Here is a 24,590-nt window from a genome sequence, read left to right as displayed (position 1 = left end):
CAAGGAGGCATGAGGACTGCAGATATGGCCAGGGCAATAAATTGCCACGTCTGTACTGTGAGACGCCTAAGATGGCGCTACAGGGAGACAGGACAGACAGCTAATCGTCCTCGCAGTGGTAGACCACGTAACACCACCTGTACCGGATTGGTACATCTGAACATCACACCTGCGGGACAGGTAAAGGATGGCAACAATTGCCTGAGTTACACCAGGAACGCACAATCCCTCCATCAGTTCTCAGACTGTGCAATAGGCTGAGAGCGGTTGGACTGAGGACTTGTAGGCCTGTTGTAAGGCAGATCCTCACCAGACATCACCGGCAACAATCACCGGTTTATGGGCATAAACCCAATGTCGCTCGACCAGACAGAACTTGCAAGAAGTGATCTTCGCTGACGAGTGGCAGTTTTGTCTCACTAGGGGTGATGGTCTGATTCACGTTTATCGTGGAAGGAATGAGCGTTACCCCAGAGGCCTGTACTCTGGAGCGGGATCGTTTTGAGGGTGGAGGGTCCGTCATGGTCTGGGGCGGTGTGTCACAGCATCATCGAACTGAGCTTGTTGTCATTGCCTGCAGTCTCAATGCTGTGCGTTACAGGGGAAGACGTCCTCCTCATGTGGTACCCTTCCTGCGGGCTCATCCTGACATGCCCTTCCAGCATGACAATGCCACCAGCCATACTGCTCGTTCTGTGCGTGATTTCCTGCAAGACAGGAATGTCAGTGTTCTGCCATGGCCCGCGAAAATCCCGGATCTCAGTCCCATTAAGCACATCTGGGACCTGTTGCATCGTAGGGTGAGGGCTAGGGCCATTCCCCCCCTGAAATGTCTGGGAACTTGCAGGTGCCTTGGTGGAAGAGTGGGGTAACATCTCACAGCAAGAACTGGCAAATCTGGCGCAGTCCATGAGGAGGAGATGCAGCTGGTGGCCACACCAGATACTGACTGTTACTTTTGATTTTGGACCCCCCCCCCTTGTTCAGGGACACGTCATTCAATTTCTGTTAGTTACATGTCTGTGGAACTTGTTCAGTTTGTCTGTTGTTGAATCTTATGTTCATACAAACATTTACACATGTTAAGTTTGCTGAAAGGAAATGCAGTTGACAGTGAGAAGATGTTTCTTTTTTTTGCTGAGTTTATATCAAATGTATTTTGATATGTTTTTAACATTTTTTTTGGTTACTACAAGATTCCATATGTGTTATTTCATAGTTTTGGTGTCTTCACTATTAATATACAATGTAGAAAATTGTACAAATCAAGACTAACCCTAGAATGAGTAAGTGTGTCCAAACTTGACTGGTACTGTATATTCCTTACTACATTCTTTGGGACCCAATCACAGGTAGGCTTTTGGCCTGGTATCACATCGTTAGTACAATTTTGGTATTGTTACAACCCTACTCTGAAAATATGTACATTTTGTTGCGGTTTACACTTTCACTCTTCCGTGCAACATTTAATTTCTGTTACCCGTATGTAATTATTGAATTAGCAGTTGAAGTGTAGTCAGTAATAGTGGTTAATCAATTCTGAATATTTTGTGACTTCTAAAGTAGTTCATTGCAGACTGTTGGATCTATGGCTGTGTCTTGACTGGCTAACGTTGACTTCATCAACAGCGTATGGATCTGGGAGAATGTGCGAAGACCCACGACCTGGCACTCCGGGCCGACTATGAAATTGCCTCCAAGGAGAGAGACCTCTTCTTTGAGCTTGACGTAAGTGATATCCACAGTCGGCTTGATTTAAAAACAACTTAATTTATCTCCTCGGGCAAGTAAGTTGTACTTCTCCCAGTTCATTTTACCAGTGCAGAAGTCTGTGTTGTCCATTGACTTATATGGAGTTTACTCTTCTATTGTCGGCAATAGGCTGTGGATCACCTGGAGTCTTTCATTGCCGACTGCGACCGGAGAACAGAGTTGGCCAAGAAACGACTGGTTGAGACCCAAGACGAGATCAGTGCGGAGGTGGCTGAAAAGGTGATGGCAAGATGAACCTTGTTCACTGAATCTTATTGTGGAGTGTAAGGATGACATGTTGACAACTTTATGATTTTGACTCATTTTATGCTGTTGTTGACTTGTTTGTTATTCTCCAGGCAGAGACTGTTCACGAGCTGAACGAGGAGATTGGGAAGCTCCTGGCCAAGGCAGAGCAGCTGGGTGCCGAGGGGAATGTGGATGAGGCCCAGAAGGTCCTACAGGAAGTGGAGAAAGTTCGCAGCAGGAAGAGGGATGCTGAGGTGAGGAGGAGGAGGGGTTGTTTTACTCACGGCATGCATATTTTCCATCAAACTAGCCCACCTCAGACCAAATAGGTTACTGAATGCGTCACTTTAATAAATGGATCGCTAGTCACTTTAATAATGCCACTTTAATAATGTTTACATATCTTGTCTTACTCATCTCGTATGTGTATATACTGTATTATATACTATCTATTGCCTATGCCGTTCGGTCATCGCTCATCCATATATTTATATGTACATATTCTTATTCCATCCCTTTAGTTAGATTTATGTGTATTAGGTGGTTGTAGCAGAATTGTTAGATATTACTGCACTGTCGGAACTAGAAGCACAAGCATTTCTCTACTCGCTTTAACATCTGCTAACCATGTGTATGTGACCAATACAATTTGATTTGATTTTGAATGTAGACCTGGGTCGTGTTCAGTAGGGCTCAATGTAGCAGAAACGTTTTGGAATGGAAAATTAAATATTTTCTTATTGGACAAGGTGGAACCATCCTGTTTCACTTAGTTTTTGCCATACTGAACTCGAAACCCCTTCTTTCCTATCCTGATTCATTATCTTTCTCCATCTCTTCGGTTTTGTCCTTCTCAGGAGGAGTACAGAAACTCCATGCCTGCCTCCAGTTTCCAGCAGCAGAAGCTTCGTGTCTGTGAGGTGTGCTCGGCCTACCTGGGTCTCCACGACAACGACCGTCGCCTGGCCGACCACTTTGGCGGGAAGCTGCATCTGGGCTTCATCCAGATCAGGGAGAAACTGGAAGCCCTGAAGGTATGCTCTGAACCACCTCAGACCAAATAGGTTACTGAATACACCTAGCGAGATGTGGAAGTATAATCCTCAAAAGGGGATTTTTTTTTTGACTGCTTTCCCCTTTTGAGCATTCCACAGGGACTTTGTTTTTGATTAAAGTACAGGAAACATCTCCCTTTTGGGATTAATTTAAATTTTGCCGCAAGAACATTCTTTTTGACATTCGAATGTATCAACATAAGACATTTTAATGTAAACACTGAGGCTAATGTCATCGCTGAACATTTTCTATCAGAAAACCGTCCTGGAAAAGCAGGAGAAGAGGAACCAGGACCGCCTGAAGAGGAGAGAAGAGAGAGAGAAGGAGGAGAGGATGAAGAAGAGGTTGGTCTTAACTTGGCAAAAATCATGGAATTGATGTAGGCAGATTTTATAAACATGTCGGTGGTGATGGCAGCACTTCTTGGAAAATATAATCAATCCATGTACTGTATGTGGAGGCGTGCAGATATTTTCCCTGTGGTATCTCATCAATTGTTTTCTGTCACTTTTATAGGACCAAATCACGGAGCAGGGAACGGAGCAGGGAACATAGAAGGTTAGTATGGGCCACCAGCCATCTACTGCCACATGAACTCTATTCAATACACTATCTCCTAGTCTATTGCTGTATAAAACACTTCTCTGGGTCCGTGCTGCAGGTCCAGCTCTCGCGACCGTAGGAGACGCCGTTCGCGTTCCTCGTCTCGGGAGAAGCGGCGTTCCTCCCGCTCACGCTCCAGGGACCGGGAGAGGAGGCGACGCCACCGCAGCCGATCCCGCAGCAAGGGCGCCCGCCACAGCCACGAGCCCAGCTCCCGACACAAGTAGGAGTGTACACACACACACACGTTCCATCTTATTTAAACAAGTGCACACTTAATAATAAAGCTTCTTATCATAATATATACACACGACAAACACACACACACAGATTTGTGTGTAACAAGACAGTGTTTATGGTTCCAGGTCGTCCAGGGATCGCGATCGCTCCTCCAGAGAACGTTCACGGGAGCGAAGCAAGAAGAGGGGATCCTCGGAGCGGCGGCAGGACAGCAGGGATCAGAACGGGAGAACAGAATCCCGCCGGGCGGAGGTCAGGGATAGAGACCTTTGAGGACTCTATCTCTCTCTCTCGCTGTCTCCATCCTCAACACACAACCTCCTTTTGTCTGTCTCTCTTTCACATCTGTCCATTACATCTATTTGAACTCTCTCCTTGTATGAATTCTCCCTCCGTTCCCTTATCAAAATGATCCAGAGATGTTTTGCTTTGACCGATATTCCAGCCAATCCACTGTCCCAAATACATAGCGCTTATATGACCACAGAAGTATATACAGGTAACTGCCAAAATAATGGAAACACTTCAGTAAAACAAAGTATACTGAAAGCAGGTGCCTCCACACGTGTGGTTCATGAGTTAATTAAGAAATGAACATCCCATCATAATTAGGGTGATGTATAAAAATGCTGGGCCGGCCATTATTTTGGCTACCATGGCTATACCCCTATAGGATGACAATGCACCCATCCACAGGGCATGAGTGGTCACTGAATGGTTTGATGAGCATGAAAATGATGTAAACCATATACCATGTCTCCAGGTCTCAACCCAATTGAACACTTATGGGAGATTCTGGAGCGGTGCCCGAGACCACTGTCAATAAAACACCAAATTATGGAATTTCTCATGGAAGAATGGTGTCTCATCCTTCCAATAGCGTTCCAGACACTTGTAGAATCTATGGTGGCCCAACGCCCTACTAAAACACATTATTTTAGTGTTTCCTTTATTTTGTCACCTGTATATTGTACATGCATATATATTTTAGTTTCAAGCGTTCAAATATATCCTGGGATAAAGTTGTGGGGGGTTGTTGAACATTGGGCGTGGGAGTACATAAAGTCCTGACTGTATGTTAGATGTGATGGCTGTTGATGACATACATATGATTCTAGATTCTATAAAACTGTCCTGAATATTAATTTCCTGGGGGAATCAGTAGCTGAAACTAGAGAAAGGATAAATGAATGACCGTTGGCCATAAACTTAAAGAATAGAGCATTTCCATATTGCCGTGTTTTATGATACTGTTATTTTTAAACTGTCAGAATTGCTATGTGTGATTGAGATACTTTGCATAAATATACCTCCAGCATACTGTCCTGGGTGGTGTTCATTAGGCACCAAATGGAAGATACTGGACTGAAACGGGGGGGGGGGGGGGGTCACCTGGACTTGTCCAAAAAGAAACCTACATTTTTGTTTTCCTGTAAAAACTTTGCTACATGTTTTCAGTTATTGCCCTAATAAACACGACCCAGCATACTGTCTTGGATTGGCTTCTCCGTGCAAGGCTTTCTTCCCTTCCTAGAGGCTATTTCACAATGCTGGTTGCATCAATTTGCCATTTGATGTTGCACTAAATATTTAACATACCAGTAATTATAGAATGTCTTCTGCATATATCTGGCCTAAGATTGATAAACTAAGCCATATTGTTCTTGTTTGACTGGATCAGGACATTTGGAAATCTAAGGGAATTTGGTCAGTTGTGAACATCAGCAAGCTCATTTCTGTCAGCTTGTGAAATACCCTCTGCTTCTATATCTGTGGTTTATACTAACTGAGGATGTTTATCGCTGGAGAGATTGTAGCAGTTCAATTTAATGTCATAACTAATATGGACAAGGTTTTCTTAAGTTTTAGAATTTATTGTTCTTTGTGTTCACAAACAGTTGCTAGTTTTTTTTTCTCTCATAGAGTTTTACAAGTTTTCATGTTATGAATACAAATATTAACCCTTATTATCATAGTCTTGGCATGCGAGCGGTGAAGTCTGCGTATGTGTAGACATGGACTTTGCATGCTTCAGTTTTGAGTAATGCTGTTTTGGATTGAGAATAACTGTTCCAGGCTTCTTACTGTATGTGACCCTAGAAGTTGCCTACGTTACCGTGGTAGTCCGCTACGTGGCCCTGGTAGTCTGCTACGTGGCCCTGGTAGTCTGCTACGTGGCCCTGGTTGTCCGCTACGTGGCCCTGGTTGTCCTCTGCGTGGCCCTGGTAGTTCTCTGCGTGGCCCTGGTAGTTCTCTGCGTGGCCCTGGTAGTTCTCTGCGTGGCCCTGGTAGTTCTCTGCGTGGCCCTGGTAGTTCGCTACATTGCTGCGTGGCCCTGGTAGTCTGCTACGTGTCCCTGGTAGTTCGCTACATTGCTACGTGGCCCTGGTTGTCCGCTGCGTGGCCCTGGTTGTCCGCTGCGTGGCCCTGGTTGTCCTCTGCGTGGCCCTGGTAGTTCGCTACATTGCTGCGTGGCCCTGGTAGTCCTCTGCGTGGCCCTGGTAGTTCGCTACATTGCTGCGTGGCCCTGGTAGTCTGCTACGTGGCCCTGGTAGTCTGTTGCGTGTCTCTGGTAGTTCGCTGCGTGTCCCTGGTAGTTCGCTACATTACTGCGTGGCCCTGGTAGTCTGCTACGTGTCCCTGGTAGTTCGCTACATTGCTGCGTGGCCCTGGTAGACCGCTGCGTATCTCTGGTAGTTCGCTACATTGCTACGTGGCCCTGGTAGTCCGCTGCGTGTCCCTGGTAGTTCGCTACATTGCTGCGTGGCCCTGGTAGTCTGCTACGTGGCCCTGGTAGACCGCTGCGTGTCTCTGATAGTTCGCTACATTGCTACGTGGCCCTGGTAGTCCGCTGCGTGTCCCTGGTAGTTCGCTACATTGCTGCGTGGCCCTGGTAGTCTGCTACGTGGCCCTGGTAGACCGCTGCGTATCTCTGGTAGTTCGCTACATTGCTACGTGGCCCTGGTAGTCCGCTACGTTACCCTGTTTTTGGCCTATGACACTTGGTGCTGGGAACAATATCTTAAGCACAGCACCTTATGTCCATTTCACTTTCCAATATGTTGATGCTGGTTCAGCAGTTTGTAAATGTTCTTTATTTTTTTTGTTCATGTATGCCAGTCACTTGAAGTTAGATGCACACATATATAAATGAATGCATTGCTTCTCCTAATGTGTGCCGTCTGTAGACTTTGTCAGGTCTGTTTGTATTACTTACTGGAAGATCATTTTTGTCTTGAAGCCTGAATAAAAATCTTTTTTTTTTTATTGTATTAATGTACTTACCTAAGATCTTTGCTCAGGGCCTAAGTGTAAAACTGAAGTTCTAATTGAAGAAAAGGCTTTGTTGTCTAATATATTGTGAGTGTGCAAATAATGGACATAAACAAGACAAGTGTACATTCATTTAAGTTGGTCTGCAAATAGCAGGGGGAAATGGTACAATTGATTCAATCAAGTCAACATAGACAGGCGAGAATATTCAAGAATACCTCAGATTACTGGCTTTACAGGACAATTGCCCTTTAAGTTCAACTTTAAGGCAACCATTTACAGCAAAAGGCAAAGCCTTGATTCAAGACTCCACAGTCTGACTTGAAGAGCCACCAATTACATAAAATTCATATCGGCATAATATTACATCCGACAGTGAATCTAACTTTTGTTAGAATCAAGACGGTCTTTGTGATTGTGTGTGCAGGGATTGTTCTCTTTCAGCATGAGTCTTTTCATTTTTAGGAGAGTGGTACCTGACGTCTGACACTTGGGTCTTACAGTGTGCTATTCTCCAGTTTCAAATCCACCTTCATCTTCTGCTTTTCCATCACTGCCTCCAGCTCTGTGGCCTTCCTGGCGTCCTGGAAGAACAGCATTTCAATCAGGTAGAAGTTATGGTAAGTGAAAACATGGAAAGGTAACACAGCAGGGACATTGTGGATTTAAAACTTAACTGTGCAGCCGGAGTCAAATTTGGAAAATATTTGTTTTATACGTAAGATGATGCTGAGGCACACTGCAATCATATAATTAGTAATTGTATAGGATCTATATGGCAGTTATCAGATTGCCATATAGCTCCAATTGAGTGGGTTGAGTAGTGTGTCAGGGGGGCTAGGGTCAGTCTGTTATATCTGGAGTATTTCTCCTGTCTTATCCAGTGTGTGTGAATTTTAAATATGCTCCCGAACGACCGGGAGGGACCATGCCTCAGGACTACCTGGCCTGATGACTCCTTGCTGTCCCTAGTCCACTTGGTCGTGCTGCTGCTCCAGTTTCAACTGTTCTGCCTGCAGCTATGGAACTCTGACCTGTTCACCGGACGTGCTACCTTGTCCCGGACCTGCTGTGTTAGACTCTCTCTACCGCACCTGCTGTCTAACTCTGAATGCTTGGTAATGAAAAGCCAACTGACATTTACTCCTGAATTGCTGACCTGTGGCACCCTCTATTATTTGACCCTGCTGCTCATCTATGAACGTTTAAACATCTTGGCCATGTACTGTTATCTCAACCTGACACAGCCAGAAGAGGACTGGCCACCTCTCAGAGCCTGGTTCCTCTCTAGGTTTCTTCCCAGGTTCCTGCCTTTCTAGGGAGTTTTCCAAGCCACCGTGCTTCTACATCTGCATTGCTTGCTGTTTGGGGTTTCAGGCTGGGATTCTGTATAGCACTTTGACATTGGTTGATGTAAAAAATAAAAATATATTTTTTTTTTGATTGATTGAATGCCCCCGTGCACAAAGTGAGGTCTATACAGTAAAAGTTTGTGGAGATCGCGTGGAAGAACTTGACTGGCCTGCAAAAAAGCCCTGACTTCAACCCCATTGAACACCTTTGGGATGAATTGGAATGTTGACTGTGAGCCAGGCCTAATTGCCCAACATCAGTGCCCGGCCTCTCTAATACTCTTGTGGCTGAATGGAAGCAAGTCCCCACAGCAATGTTCCTACATCTAGTAGAAAGCCTTCCCAGAAGAGTGGAGGCTGTTGTAGCAGCAAACGGGGGACCAACTCCATATTAATGCCCATTAACATACTTTTGGTCGTGTAATGTATAATGTTCATTATAGGCTGATCAGTACCTCCAACAGTGCTTTCTGAACAGTGAGCTGGCTGTACACTCTGGCACCCTCGTCTGGTAGAACTTCTCGTAGGTCCTCCTTGTTCAGAGAGAAGAGCAGGGCTCCTGTCAGCTTTCCCAGTAACGTCACCGTCCTGAGGGGGAGGTGCACACAGGTAGTCAGTCACTTGCCTCAGTCTTTATCTGTCCTATTCAATCATCTGTGAACAACTGAGTCATCTCTGTGTAACAACTAGAAAGATCCATTGAGTACTAAATCCAGGTCTTGAGGACGATTCCAGGTTCAACAATTGATTCGGTAGAAAGTAAATGAATATTGGTATATGGCGACATGTCTATGAACTGATCAGTAAACAATTACATGTAACGAAATCCTGGAGTTACTATAAGTCCACAAAGTTAGTGATACACAGGGAGACCCCAAATTATCTCAACTAACCTGTACGCCCGCACACTGACTGTACCGGTACCCCTGTATATAGCCTCGTTATTGTTGATTTTATAATTTTTTACTTTAGTTTATTTGGTAAATATTTTCTCAACCACTGTTGGTTAAGGGCTTGTAAGTAAGTAGGTATTTCACGGTAAAGTCTATACTTGTATTCGGTGCATGTGACAAAGTTTGATTTGACCAGAATATGTCCCTGATTGGAGTAGGATGTGTTTAGGGTTTGTGGGGGCCACGTCAAACTCACGTCTCACTGAAGCCCTTCCCCCTGAGCCACTCCTCCACCTCCTCGGTGGGTGAGTGGTAGTCCAGGGGGACCGAGGTGTCCGAGGAGCGAGCGATGACCAGGGGCCTGTTTAGGCTGGCCTTCCCGTTGGTCAGTCTCTGGAGGAGCTCGTCGTTCACCATCATGACTGAGAAGAGGGAGATTTTTTACTGTATGTTGTCTATCTGGTTGATCTTGTTAAAACGGAGCAGACATAAGAGCTGAAAGCGCTGTTTGTCATTCTCCTGTTTTTGTCTTTCACACACAGAGGGAACAGACAACCACTTTCCCCCTCTCTGGAGCCTCCCTCACACACACTTGCGTGTATACACATGCACATTCACACAACAGAGAAAATATATAGTATAGTGCAGCGCCTGAGTCGCCCCTCTGACACAGTGCAGAATATAACGCCTCGCAGTACAGTGTGATACCTTTGTCTGTGTCATCTCCGGCTGGAATGTATTGGTTGTATGATGGTGGGGGAGGGCGGTGGTGGGCTGAGGGGCTTGGGGTCAAGGAGCTAGGGTTCAAGGCTGGAGGGCCTGGAGGAGTGTGAGTCTTGGTCAGGTCAGGCGAGACTGGAGGCTGGCCCGGAGCAGAGGGGAAAGGAAAGAGGAGTGAACAACATTGACATTGACTCAATGAAAGGAATACCAGTATGTGGGAGTGAGTAAAGGAATGGGCATGGATTGGCATGTGTGTGTGTGTGCATGCGTGTGTTTCATTGGTGTGTTACCTTTGGTGGTCTCATGGTGACAGGGCTTTCTGTGTGAGACACTGGCTCCAGGATGTTGAAGGGGACAAAGCCGACCACGTTGAAGCGATTACGACACTTCCACCAGCGTTTGGACGACTCCACCACCTGACACAGAAAAGGAGAGGAGCCAATGTTTATACAGAGAACAATTAAGGAAGATTGAAATGAGTGATAGAATTAATCATGTGCTATTGGCAACTCACAATTTTCTATTTCTAGCAGTGAAAGTTGTTGCCAAGGTAAGAGCCAGTATGCCCAGAATCTGGCAAGGACAAAGTGTTCAGTACTTGTGGCCCAATATTTGTTTACTATGTTTTTTTTTTATTCTGGCGTTTACACCCTGATTAAGCAATAATGCTTGATTGGACTCACTCTCTACCACACCCGCTGTCTCTAACTCTGAATGATGGGCTATGAAAAGCCAACTGGCATTCACTCCTGAGGTGCTGATCTGTTGCACCCTCTACACACTGTGATTATTATTATCTGACCCTGCTGGTCATCTATGAACATTTGAACATCTTGGCCATGTACTGTTATAATCTCCCTGCGGCACAGCCAGAAGAGGACTGGGCACCCCTCAGAGCCTGGTTCCTCTCTAGGTTTCTTCCTAGGTTCTGGCCTTTCTAGGGAGTTTTTCATAGCCACCGTGCTTCTACACCTGCATTGCTTGCTGTTTGGGGTTTCAGGCTGGGTTTCTGTATTGCACTTTGTGACATCGGCTGATGTAAAAAGGGCTTTATAAATAAATATGATTGATTGATTCTAGCGATGGATTTTGTACAGTATCACCAACATCACCGGATTTTGTACCAGATTTGGTCTTTGTCTTGTGTCTTACCATTAAAAGAGAGCCCTGGTAACGTGGCACAGAGACTAGCTACCAGGCGTGTGTTTTTCAAGAATGTTCCTGAATAGTTCTGTTTAATGTAACGTAATGTCACTTAATGGCTTTTCAGATGTTTACCTCCAGTGTATCTCCCTGTTGTACTGACAGCTCACTGTTGTTGCGGGCCACAAAGTCATAGCTGCAGCTGTACATCCTCTCTCCCTCAGGGGGTAGGACACTGCTATACCTGAGAGGGAAACAGTGGATGATTGATATTACTACAAAATAAAAGTAAACAATGGGAAAATAGTTTGGTTTTTTTCAATCCAAAGGTGACTTATGAACGTACAGTTCATCGCTCATAGGGGCGACTGGAGGTCCAACTGGCTGAGTAGGCTGCAGCTGAATTGGCAAAGAGAGCGAGGTGGGCGTGGGGAGAGAAAGGGGGGAGAGATGGAGAGGATGATGTCAGGAGCAAATTAATATGTTACTCACTTTGTGAACTCAATGTACATGATGTAAATGGATGTACATCTCATATTCCATACCTTTTGCTTTTCCCGCAAGGCTTCATGTTTGTGTTGTGACTCGACCGGATCCTCCCAAACCTGCCCATCTGCCCTGGAGGGCTCTGGCTTCCATCCGTCCAGAAACACAGGTGTGTACGGGGCCACGGGCCCTCTAAGCTGGGAACTTAGAGGAGAGTGAGTAAGAATATAACCAGTGTAGAACTTGACTGAGATGAGCCAAAGGAATTAGGTCATCTCTCTCCACAGTACTATTTCAGTGGCACATGTTACTGGCTGACTAAATATTGACATCGTCAGGTCATGCTGTCTCATCATGTCACAGCCTGCCGCCGTGTCAGAAAAGAGAGCCATACAGGTCTATCACATGAGACTGCGACACTCAATATTTCCCAGCAGCAGACCACCCTGCATCCCACTGCTGGCCTGCTTCTGAAGCTAAGCAGGGTTGGTCCTGGTCGGTCCCTGGATGGGAGACCAGATGCTGCTGGAAAAGGTGTTGGAGGGCGGGGCAACTTTTCTTCAGGTCTAAAAAAGATCCCATTACCCTGTGTAGGGTGCCGTATTTCGGATGGGACGTTAAACGGGTGTCCTGACTCTCTGTGGTCATAAGGGGGTGCCTGGCTAAATTCCCAATCTGGCTCTCGTACCATCATGGTCACCTAATCATCTCCAGCTTACAATTGACTCATTCATCTCCCCTGAAACTATTTCCCAGGTCGTTTCTGTAAATGAGAATGTTATTTTACTTACCTGGTAAAATAAGGGATAAATTAAAAATAGCCAAAAGTTCATTCATCATAAGGGTTCATAGGGGTCCGTGAGGCACAAAGCACTTAGTACTTACTGTGGTAGTGTCCAGTGGGGCCCAAGGGCCGTCCATATCTGCCTCTCCTCTTCGGTCAGGTTGTCTTGAAGCAGGGATATGGCTGAGTTGGTCAGGGCAGGACTGATCACTGAGGCTCCTAAAGCTGGGCCCCCAATAGTCCTCACCAGCTGGGGCCACACAGGAAAGAGATCACAGTTTAGATCAGGATCATTGGAAAGAATGGGTTGACTGGAGAATTTGCAACAGTAGATTCATTATGACGGGCAAGCTAGGCCTAATGAACTCTATGGTCCGGTTTTCACGGACACAGATTAAGTCTAGTCCTGGACTAATAATAATTCTCAATGGAGATTCTCCATTGAAAGCGCTTTTCAATCCAGGAGTAGGCTTAATCTGTGTCTGAAAAACTGAACCTGTAGTATATTGTCAATCACTGACTGGTATAACTCACTATGACTGTCATTACATGTCTGTGGCCAGTTTATTATGTACACCTAGTAATGGGTCAGATCCCCCTTTGCCTCCAGAACAGCCTGAATTCTTCAGGGCATGAAAATGTTGCTCAATTGGTATCAAGGGATCTAACGTGTGCCAAGAAACATTACACCACCGCCATCAGCCCACTACCCCACACCATTACACCAAAGCCACCAGTCTGTACCGTGGACACCAGGTAGGATGGGGCCATGGACTCATGCTGACTGCGCGAGGAGCCCAGTGTGGTCGTCTGCTACATAGCCCATCCGTGACAACGAGTTGTGCGTTCCGAGATGCCATTCTGCACAACACTGTTTGTGGCCCGCCTGTTAGCTTGCAAGATTCTATCCATTCTCCTTCGACCTCTCATCAACGAGCTGTTTTCGCCCACAGGACTGCCGCTGACTCTGGTTTTTTTTTTTTGCACCATTCTCTGTAAACCCTAGACACTGTCGTGCGTGAGAAGCCCAAGAGGCTGGCCGTTTCTGAAATACTGGAACCGACGGCGCCTGGCATCAAAGATCATGCCACGCTCAAAATCGATTCATTCACTAGTCTTTCCCATTCTAACGTTCAATTGAACATTAACTGAATGCCTCAATGCCTTTCTGTCTGCTTTATATACAAAGCCATGGGCACGTGGCTCCTTGTTTATATGAGAGAACCATTTTTGTGAATGGGTGGTGTACCTAATAAACTGAGTATCAGCATAGAGAAAACCAAATGTTTGAGTGAGCTGACCATGATAGCCAGGTTCAAGAGGGTCATGTGAGGTTTTACCCTCCTAGCCCTCTCAGCAGACACAATGCTACAGATAAGCAAGCCGTCACACCTCTCTCTCGGTTTCTCCCTGTTTCCATGCAGGTGTGCCAGGTTGCCCATTTTTCCAGCTCCTCCCTCTATTCCATCATGGAGAGATTCATAGTTTTATAGGCAGGAAGTTCTTACAGTGTGCCAACCAAGTCTGTGTAAACTGGCACACCTGAACAAGGTTATTTCCTATATGTATATTTACCATCTTTTATTAGTCTAAACTCTCATACTTAGCAGTCTTATATCTTATTTGGGTCAACATGTCTTCTTCTTATGAGTCTGTTTATAATGTTTATGCTAAGAAAATGTGACCAAAGTTTCAATCTGTGATAACACACTGGGTGCACTGCCTTGTGCAAATATTGAACAGCCCTCAAAATATCAAAATATTTTTCCGGTAATGTTTTCCCCCCGTGTTGAAAAGCATTACAATTCTTCTACAAAATGCATACTTGCCTGTAGGCAAACATACAGTGACTTCAGAAAGTATTCACACCCATTGACTTTTTCCACATTTTGTGTTAAAGCCTAAATTTAAAATGGATTATGTTTAAATTGTCTGTCACTGGCCTACACACAATACCCCATATTGTCAATGTGGAATTCTGTTTTATGAAAATTTTACAAATTAATAAAAAATGAAAAGCTGAAATGTGAGCCAATACGTACTCATTCCTTTATGGCAAGCCTAAATAAGTTTGGGAGTAAATTAACAAGATGTTTGAATGACTGTACCCCACACATACAGTTTGGCAAAAAAATATTTAGTCAGCCACCAATTGTGCAAGTTCTCCCACTTAAAAAGATGAAAGAGGCCTGTAGGTACACTTCAAATATGACAGACAAAATTATTTAAAAAATCCAGAAAATCACATTGTAGGATTTTTTATGAATTTATTTGCAAATTATGGTGGAAAATAAGTATTTGGTCACCTACAAACAAGCAAGATTTCTGGCTGAATTCACCTTTCAGTAGGACAATAACCGAAAACCCAAGGCCAAATCTACACTGGAGTTATTTACCAAGAAGACAGTGAAGGATCCTGAGGTACAGTTTATACTTACATCTATGGAAAGCTCTTAGAGACTCACATCTGTAATTGTTCCCAAAAGTGATATTGACTCATGGGTGCAAATGAGATATGTATTTCATTTTCAATAAAGTTGCAGAAATTTCTTAAAGCATGTTTTCACTTTGTCATTATGGGCTATTGTGTGTAGATAGGTGAGAGAGAGAAATCTATTTAATGAATTTTGAATTCAGGCTGTAACAAAACAAAATGTGAAATAAGTCAAGGGGTATGAATACTTCCTGAAGGCACTGCACATGTGTATCAATACACAAACTATATATGGACAGACATGGGCAAATATTAGATTAGAGCATACACATAGCCTATGTACAATAGCCTAGTAAGTATGTAACAAGGAGTCAAATCAACATGACATCATTTCTAAACATACTCACGAATTTATCTGTTAAATATGAGAATCACTCACCTATCTAATTTCACAATTGAGATGACATAGCAAGGATACTAATGAAAATGTAAAAAAGTATTTTTAAAGATACTACTTTTGGTTCCCTCCTTCTAGTTCTAAAGATATAATCCTGTGTTGACAACAATAGCAACAGGTGCATGAGCAATGGATATAAAGGTTGTCATTGTTGACTCACCATATCCAGTGGTTTGAACACATGGTGGAGCAGCTCTTTTGAGGATGGGTTGGAGATGGAAGACTTGAGACGAGCCTGGGAAGAAATATGATGAGTACACTATCTAAACTGTTTTGTTGACATAGTAGTGGCAATGTTTCCTTGACTCACCAGAAGACTGAAGCAGTATTTAAATTTTTGGAAGATATCCATGAATTCTTCTTCAGGTGGAGGGCAAGCTTTTGCAGTAAGCAAGTCCTCTATATTCAAGAGAAAAGGCAGGGGAAAAAATAAATGATCAGTGATTTGAACTTTGAATGGCATCCTGAGTTGAACCAGTTCGGGTCACTTGGCTAGCAAACATATTGTTGCCCATGTGAATCCTGAGCCCTATAGGGTTTGTGAGTAGCGTAGGACAAAACAAAAACAAATTCCTTATCCCTCTTACCCTCTGCTGTTTGCTTGTGACTTTTCTTATTTTTCTTCTTCCTCTGGCTTAGAACTGTGGCAGCCACTGCAGTCTGTTGTAGCTTTGCCATGAAGACCTCAATGTCATCGAAACAATGATTAAGGATCCCCTAAAATTGAGACACATGAAAAAGACATGTTAACCCTACAGTAAAATTGTGATTAAAACATATAATATTGAAATTGTAAAGTGTATGATAATATTATTATATACCACTTCTCTCTCAGCTCGTAGAAAAGAAATATCAGGCTGAGGTTGGCCGCCGTTTACACCATTCGCTGTTGAGGACAGAAGAGAATATGACTCGCATCCATTTCCATTCATTGCCTAGTGGGAATTTCCTGCATTCAGAATTCCTGCCCACTCTAACTCCCCACACACCTTCCCCCAACACACACAATGTAATCTCTGTATTCCTGAGAATCTTTTACCTTAAATACATTAGTGGCTAATTTCTCCCCTCCCCCTCTCTCTCTTCCTCTCTCTCTCTCTTCCTCCTTTTTAGGCAATTCGGTTCAAAGCATTTAATTGACATTGCCAGAGCATTCACAAACATTGGCTCTCAAACAAAAAGGATGGTTCCCATCTACGCACCTCTGATTCCTGGGTAAGGTGGAGGGTTGGAAGGCGGGGCGTTGGGAGCATGTGGGATGGGGGGGCTTGGAATTCCGTAGGGGTCCATCATTGCTGCTTTGGTATTTTAGGGAAAAACAGGGTCTATCGGAGGAAGTCTGGAGGAAAAGGAGAGAGATTATTTTTAACCAGGACACTCACACTGTTTCATGTACCTTTCTACCTTCAAGTGATAGTTTTTGTAAAGCAACTTTGTAATTTGATTATATGGTTGGAATCCAGCGGATAAAACACAAATGAAGCTACTTGAATATGATTCATGCAAAAAAATGCTGTTCAGAAAGACTTAGGTCATGACTGTTGCTAATAGCAACCCTTGATTCAACACCATGGGTAACTCCCTTCAGTAAATGCATATGGAACTGTGACATATTTCATCTCCTTGGTAAATAATGATTGACATATAGCGTCAACGGCACCCACCACCTCCTTCTCAAATGTGCACAATAGTGTTACAAAAGGAGGTCTTGAAATGATAGCACAAACAATCTTGATCAGTGACAATCTAGTAAAAAAATGTACTGTAAAACAATTGAATGCAAGATTTAACAAGCAGAGGTACAAATATCAATATTGACGTAGGCCTAGTGTGACTAATACACGTTAACTCACATATAAAACTATCTATAGCTAAAATGACAAAGCAAATGTATTCCTCAACAACTTTAGACAGAATTGAAACAACAGATTTTCGACAGATAAATAGTTCTGTCACGTTTATAGATCAAGATATTGTCTGACATTAGTCTGTTTGCTAACCCTCGAAGACAGACATACACTCTTGGGGGAAAAAAGGGTTCCAAAAGGGTTCTTCGGTTTTCCCGAAGATGAAAGAATAGTAAATTCTCAGCAACTTTTCAGTCATGCCAACACTTTTGATGGCATCCAGTACTTCGGATTTGGAAGGAATGTTATATACCAAACTTTCATAGTACCTTGGCACAAACCAAAACGATCATTGAAATCCAGTCTGAAATCTCAAATGAATGGTGGAGATCTTATAACTCTATGCCTTCTCTTATCGGGGGATATCCATCAATGCCCTGGACCTCACTTTATCACGAACCCCATCAAACGGCCTATGTACCCAGGCTTCTCTTGTGAACGGTGGATAAGAGTAACAGCAAAGATGTGGTATGTTTGGAATGCGCGCAGTGGATGCATCTAAAATGCAGCGATTCTAGCTTTGGTCATGGGGTCAATTAAGCTTACGGTTGCTGGCTGTGTGCTGTACCCGCGGGGTGTGTGAGCATTGAAGGTGGAGTGGGATCAGAGGACTTACTGAGGGTGGAGAGTGCACCGGAGGAGGGGGGGATCCACAGCAGAGCGGAGGCCACCAGAGGTGAGTGACAGGGTACACGTGTTGAGGACGATGGAGTAGCACCTGGGAGGGGTGCTCCATGGCGACAGAGAGGCCACCAGAGGTGAGTGACGGGGTACAGGTGTTGAGGACGATGGAGTAGCACCTGGGAGGGGTGCTCCATGGCGACAGAGAGGCCACCAGAGGTGAGTGACGGGGTACACGTGTTGAGGACGATGGAGTAGCACCTGGGAGGGGTGCTCCATGGCGACAGAGAGGCCACCAGAGGTGAGTGACGGGTACACGTGTTGAGGACGATGGAGTAGCACCTGGGAGGGGTGCTCCATGGCGACAGAGAGGCCACCAGAGGTGAGTGACGGGGTACCCGTGTTGAGGACGATGGAGTAGCACCTGGGAGGGGTGCTCCATGGCGACAGAGAGGCCACCAGAGGTGAGTGACGGGGTACACGTGTTGAGGACGATGGAGTAGCACCTGGGAGGGGTGCTCCATGGCGACAGAGAGGCCACCAGAGGTGAGTGACGGGGTACACGTGTTGAGGACGATGGAGTAGCACCTGGGAGGGGTGCTCCATGGCGACAGAGAGGCCACCAGAGGTGAGTGACGGGGTACACGTGTTGAGGACGATGGAGTAGCACCTGGGAGGGGTGCTCCATGGCGACAGAGAGGCCACCAGAGGTGAGTGACGGGGTACACGTGTTGAGGACGATGGAGTAGCACCTGGGAGGGGTGCTCCATGGCGACAGAGAGGCCACCAGAGGTGAGTGACGGGGTACACGTGTTGAGGACCATGGAGTAGCACCTGGGAGGGGTGCTCCATGGCGACAGAGAGGCCACCAGAGGTGAGTGACGGGGTACACGTGTTGAGGACCATGGAGTAGCACCTGGGAGGGGTGCTCCATGGCGACAGAGAGGCCACCAGAGGTGAGTGACGGGGTACACGTGTTGAGGACCATGGAGTAGCACCTGGGAGGGGTGCTCCATGGCGACAGAGAGGCCACCAGAGGTGAGTGACGGGGTACACGTGTTGAGGACGATGGAGTAGCACCTGGGAGAGGTGCTCCATGGCGACAGAGAGGCCACCAGAGGTGAGTGACGGGGTACACGTGTTGAGGACGATGGAGTAGCACCTGGGAGGGGTGCTCCATGGCGACAGAGAGGCCACCAGAGGTGAGTGACGGGGTACACGTGTTGAGGACGATGGAGTAGCACCTGGGAGGGGTGCTCCATGGCGACAGAGAGGCCACCAGAGGTGAGTGACGGGGTACACGTGTTGAGGACAATGGAGTAGCACCTGGGAGGGGTGCTCCATGGCGACAGAGAGGCCACCAGAGGTGAGTGACGGGGTACACGTGTTGAGGACCATGGAGTAGCACCTGGGAGGGGTGCTCCATGGCGACAGAGAGGCCACCAGAGGTGAGTGACGGGGTACACGTGTTGAGGACGATGGAGTAGCACCTGGGAGGGGTGCTCCATGGCGACAGAGAGGCCACCAGAGGTGAGTGACGGGGTACACGTGTTGAGGACGATGGAGTAGCACCTGGGAGGGGTGCTCCATGGCGACAGAGAGGCCACCAGAGGTGAGTGACGGGGTACAGGTGTTGAGGACGATGGAGTAGCACCTGGGAGGGGTGCTCCATGGCGACAGAGAGGCCACCAGAGGTGAGTGACGGGGTACACGTGTTGAGGACGATGGAGTAGCACCTGGGAGGGGTGCTCCATGGCGACAGAGAGGCCACCAGAGGTGAGTGACGGGGTACACGTGTTGAGGACGATGGAGTAGCACCTGGGAGGGGTGCTCCATGGCGACAGAGAGGCCACCAGAGGTGAGTGACGGGGTACACGTGTTGAGGACGATGGAGTAGCACCTGGGAGGGGTGCTCCATGGCGACAGAGAGGCCACCAGAGGTGAGTGACGGGGTACACGTGTTGAGGACCATGGAGTAGCACCTGGGAGGGGTGCTCCATGGCGACAGAGAGGCCACCAGAGGTGAGTGACGGGGTACACGTGTTGAGGACCATGGAGTAGCACCTGGGAGGGGTGCTCCATGGCGACAGAGAGGCCACCAGAGGTGAGTGACGGGGTACACGTGTTGAGGACGATGGAGTAGCACCTGGGAGGGGTGCTCCATGGCGACAGAGAGGCCACCAGAGGTGAGTGACGGGGTACACGTGTTGAGGACCATGGAGTAGCACCTGGGAGGGGTGCTCCATGGCGACAGAGAGGCCACCAGAGGTGAGTGACGGGGTACACGTGTTGAGGACGATGGAGGTGCACCTGGGAGGGGTGCTCCATGGCGACAGAGAGGCCACCAGAGGTGAGTGACGGGGTACACGTGTTGAGGACGATGGAGTAGCACCTGGGAGGGGTGCTCCATGGCGACAGAGAGGCCACCAGAGGTGAGTGACGGGGTACACGTGTTGAGGACGATGGAGTAGCACCTGGGAGGGGTGCTCCATGGCGACAGAGAGGCCACCAGAGGTGAGTGACGGGGTACACGTGTTGAGGACGATGGAGTAGCACCTGGGAGGGGTGCTCCATGGCGACAGAGAGGCCACCAGAGGTGAGTGACGGGGTACACGTGTTGAGGACGATGGAGTAGCACCTGGGAGGGGTGCTCCATGGCGACAGAGAGGCCACCAGAGGTGAGTGACAGGGTACACGTGTTGAGGACGATGGAGTAGCACCTGGGAGGGGTGCTCCATGGCGACAGAGAGGCCACCAGAGGTGAGTGACGGGGTACACGTGTTGAGGACCATGGAGTAGCACCTGGGAGGGGTGCTCCATGGCGACAGAGAGGCCACCAGAGGTGAGTGACGGGGTACACGTGTTGAGGACCATGGAGTAGCACCTGGGAGGGGTGCTCCATGGCGACAGAGAGGCCACCAGAGGTGAGTGACGGGGTACACGTGTTGAGGACGATGGAGTAGCACCTGGGAGGGGTGCTCCATGGCGACAGAGAGGCCACCAGAGGTGAGTGACGGGGTACACGTGTTGAGGACGATGGAGTAGCACCTGGGAGGGGTGCTCCATGGCGACAGAGAGGCCACCAGAGGAAGGGCAGTGGGAGGCGAGTTACAAGTGGATCGGGAATTCAATGAGGCCTTTGGGAAGAAGGGCTTACATTTTGTGCACTTAAACGTCCGAAGCCTACTGTGGAAGATCGATGAGATACGCCTGTTGGTTTGCAAATCAGAGGTGGGGGTGACTTATGTTTTACTGAGACATGGTTGGATTCATCTGTTTGTGACTCAGAAATTGAGATAGGTAATTACTCTGTTGTCAGGAAGGATCGGAACGGTGGGGGAATATGTGCGTTTGTAAGATCAGACATTGCTTTTAACGTCAGATCGGATTTAAGCGCTAATCTGGAGATTGTCTGGCTGGATATATGCCTTCTGTGTGTTATAGGCCGCCCAAGCAGAATGCATTCTATGAAGGTCTTGAAATTGTGTTGTCAAACTGTAATGATTCCATGTTGAAGGAAATCATTTTGTTAGGGGATTTCAATACTGATGTCTGCAAAAAGAATAGCCCAACCCACAATGTAGTTATGCATTTTTGTAGATCACTTACTCTGACCCAAATGATAAAAGATCCCACCAGGATATGTGAAACAGTGCAATGTACGATTGACTTAATATTGGTGTCTGATAATCTAAAATATCGTAGAGTGGAGCAATAGTATATGGAATCAGTGATCATTTTATTACATTTTGCACAAGGAAGATTTTTAAAGATATATTTAAATGTCACAAAACCGTTAGAATCAGAGGACTCAAAAAATAAGGTGTTGAAAAGTTTAGGGAGGAAGTGTGTAAAATTGACTGGTCACCTGTGCTAGATAGTGTAGGGGTAGACAGTGCCTGGGAAGTCTTTAAATGTAGATTCCTTAATGTGGTGAATGTGATGGCTCCCATTAGACGGGTCAGGGTAAAGCAGAGATCTAGCCCTTGGTTTAATCATGAGATTCTAGAATCTATCCAGGCAAGGAATAAGGCCTTTAAAAACTCTCAAGAGCAGCATGATTTTCTCCTATATAAACGTCACAGAAATGAAGCACAGAGCAGGATGGATGAAGCACAGAGCAGGATGGATGAAGCACAGAGCAGGATGGATGAAGCTAAGAGGGGTTACTTCGCTGGGAAAATAATTGAGAACAAAAATTACCCTAAAAAGCTTTGGAAATAATTTAAGGAACTAGGCTGTAGTAGTACTACCAAAAACAAACTAAACAGTATTGGACTGAACATCAGGGGGGAGATGGTATATGAAAAGCAGAGGTTGCCAATGAATTCGACTCCTTTTTTACTTCTGTTGCCAGCAAGCTGGTTAGCAAGCTGCCCACCAGTTCTGGTTTGTATGGAAGAAACCAAGTCAGTAAGTATTATGTAGAGTTAGGGGTTCAGCCAAACTCTTTTTCTTTTGCAAAGGCAGCAACAGCCAAAATAGTCCGTATGCTGGCAGAGTTTAAATGCTCCAAAGCCACAGGCCTCGATAATATTCCTGCACGGTTTCTTATAGATTCTGCTGAGCAAATTGGCTCTTGTATTACGCATATCGTTAATCTCTCCCTTGAACAAGGTACCTTTCCCTGGTACTTGAAACAAGCTAAAGTTATACCTCTGTATAAGAAGGGGATAAAGTTTGACCCTGGGAATTATAGGCCTGTATATATCCTCTGTGTAACATCAACGATCCTGGAGAGAGTTGTACATGAGCAAATGAATGAATATGTTAACAAACAGGGTCTAATGTATGATTTTCAGTCAGGTTTTAGAAAAACATACTCCACTGATTCATGACTACTTTACTTGACGGACTTCATCAGGAAAGAGATTGAGATCTGTGTGGAATGGTACTGCTTTGATCTACAGTTAACCACTGTCTCCTAATCTCCAAACTGAAGGCACTGAGGTTAAGCAGTATCCCTCTAGGCTGGGTAAAGTCCTATTTATCAGGAAGGGAGCAAGTAGTAGAGGTTAATGGTTCACTGTCTCAGGCAAAACCAATGAGTTGTGGCGTTCCGCAGGGGAGCGTGCTTGGACCTCTGCTGTTTTTATTGTATATTAACGATATGAAAGATGCTTGTTCTTGCTGCCTTTTTCTTTATGCGGATGACTCTCCACTTCTGGTGTCTCACAAAAGTAAAACTGTGTTGGAGAGCATACTTAGCTTATTATCTCCAAGTAATTTGTTAATGTGCTATCTCTGCACTTAGGGAAAACTGAAGCAAATATTTTTGGATCCAGACCTAAATTGAGTAGGTCCTCTGAAATTAGTGTGGAATTAGGGGGAGAGGTGCTGACTCCTAAAACCTCTGTTAGCTACTTGGGATGTATCCTTGATGGAAGCTTGGGAGGTGTGAGCATGGCCATTAAAGTGCTAAGGATGATTAAAACTAGGACTATGTTTTTGGCTAGAAAGTCCAAGCTGCTTGATAAGTACTCCATGAAAGTGCTAGCTACTGCCCTCATTCAATGCCATTTTGACAATGCTAGTACTTCCTGGTTTGGGGGTTTATCTAAACTTATGAAGGGGAAGCTGCACATAGCCTAGAATAAGTATTGAAGGTGAGTCCACATACTCACATAGGCAGGGGCTGCTTTCAGGAACTAAACTGGCTGCCTGTTGAGCCTAGGGTGTCCCAGATTAGACTAGGTTTGTTTACAGGAGTATTTATGGTCCTGCGCCCAGATATCTAAGTGATTACTTTCCTTGTGTTAGGGATGCACACAATCACAGCACCAGATCAGGTGTTGCTGATGTGTGCTTATACAGGTTCAGGATTAATGCTGGGAAAGGTACTTTCTTGTATACTGGAACCTCAGAATGGAATGAGTTGCCACTGCCCATAAAAACAACGTCCTCTCTGGACAGCCTTAAAAATGTAAGAACCCTTTCCACAGAACCCAAAACGGTTCTACCTGGGAACAAAAAAGGGTTCTTCAAAGGGTTTTCCTATTTTTATTTATTAAACCAGGAAAAGCCCATTGAGACCCAGTCTCTTTTTCAAGGGAGACCTGGCAAAGAAGGCAGCAACAATCAATACATTACAGAATTAAAACACACACCAATACAATACAACAACATGATCCAGCCTAAAATAAGCATTTACACTACACTCTGTAACAGGGTCTTCCTTCAAAAATCATATGGGGACAGCCAAAGAACCCTGCAAGGTTCTAGATAACACCTTTATTTCTAGGATTGTACTGTACACAAAGTACTACCTACTCAACAATGTGCATTTCAATGTAGTATATCAGTTTCGAAATATACACCAGGTAGCATCTAAATGATCTTACCTTTTCTGTGTGTCCTTTAAATGTCCTTTAACTGTGGGTTTCAAAGTAATTCTGAGTATCAAGCCTGCGTCAGTGAACTGCCACCATTCTCTCTCCTCTCCTCCCTACCACCATGGCATTGTTCTCTCAGTCACACCTTAAGTTATGTAAAACCGGTCAAACGAGTCCGTCCTAATGGTTCTCAGCTGCTCACTCACTCACTCCCATCCATCTCTCTCTCTCTCTCGCTCGCTTTCAGTCGGATATGTGCATACATCCATATAGGAACTGAGAATG

At 46.0% G+C, this 24,590-nt stretch overlaps 2 protein-coding genes across 2 annotated transcripts in view; one reads left to right on the top strand and one right to left on the bottom strand.

Moving 5' to 3' along the window:
* The window catches only part of LOC115143866 (putative RNA-binding protein Luc7-like 1), a 19,267-nt gene extending 12,095 nt beyond the window's left edge, over positions 1-7,172 (top strand). Inside the window, exons 3-10 of the mRNA XM_029684293.2 lie at positions 1,630-1,728; positions 1,882-1,992; positions 2,112-2,255; positions 2,859-3,035; positions 3,313-3,401; positions 3,574-3,615; positions 3,719-3,883; positions 4,026-7,172. Of these exons, the coding sequence (XP_029540153.1) occupies positions 1,630-1,728; positions 1,882-1,992; positions 2,112-2,255; positions 2,859-3,035; positions 3,313-3,401; positions 3,574-3,615; positions 3,719-3,883; positions 4,026-4,173 (975 nt within the window). The 3' untranslated portion in view covers positions 4,174-7,172. The remainder of the gene's footprint in view (positions 1-1,629; positions 1,729-1,881; positions 1,993-2,111; positions 2,256-2,858; positions 3,036-3,312; positions 3,402-3,573; positions 3,616-3,718; positions 3,884-4,025) is intronic.
* On the bottom strand, positions 5,826-24,590 carry LOC115143867 (epidermal growth factor receptor kinase substrate 8-like protein 1). The gene is made up of 15 exons (XM_029684294.2): positions 24,315-24,590; positions 16,648-16,784; positions 16,267-16,331; positions 16,033-16,162; positions 15,756-15,844; positions 15,606-15,680; positions 12,656-12,804; positions 11,830-11,974; positions 11,631-11,683; positions 11,420-11,528; positions 10,432-10,557; positions 10,127-10,280; positions 9,675-9,840; positions 8,981-9,113; positions 5,826-7,757 (listed from the first exon to the last, which is right to left on the bottom strand). Exons 2-15 carry the CDS (start codon positions 16,736-16,738, stop codon positions 7,671-7,673), a joined length of 1,572 nt encoding a protein of 523 aa, XP_029540154.2. The 5' UTR covers positions 16,739-16,784; positions 24,315-24,590; the 3' UTR covers positions 5,826-7,670.

The sequence above is a fragment of the Oncorhynchus nerka genome, linkage group LG16 (genome assembly GCF_034236695.1).
Source record: "Oncorhynchus nerka isolate Pitt River linkage group LG16, Oner_Uvic_2.0, whole genome shotgun sequence".
Taxonomy (NCBI): domain Eukaryota; kingdom Metazoa; phylum Chordata; class Actinopteri; order Salmoniformes; family Salmonidae; genus Oncorhynchus; species Oncorhynchus nerka.
The sequence above is the reverse complement of the archived record's forward strand: the minus strand, read 5'-3'. Positions and strand labels throughout refer to the sequence as shown.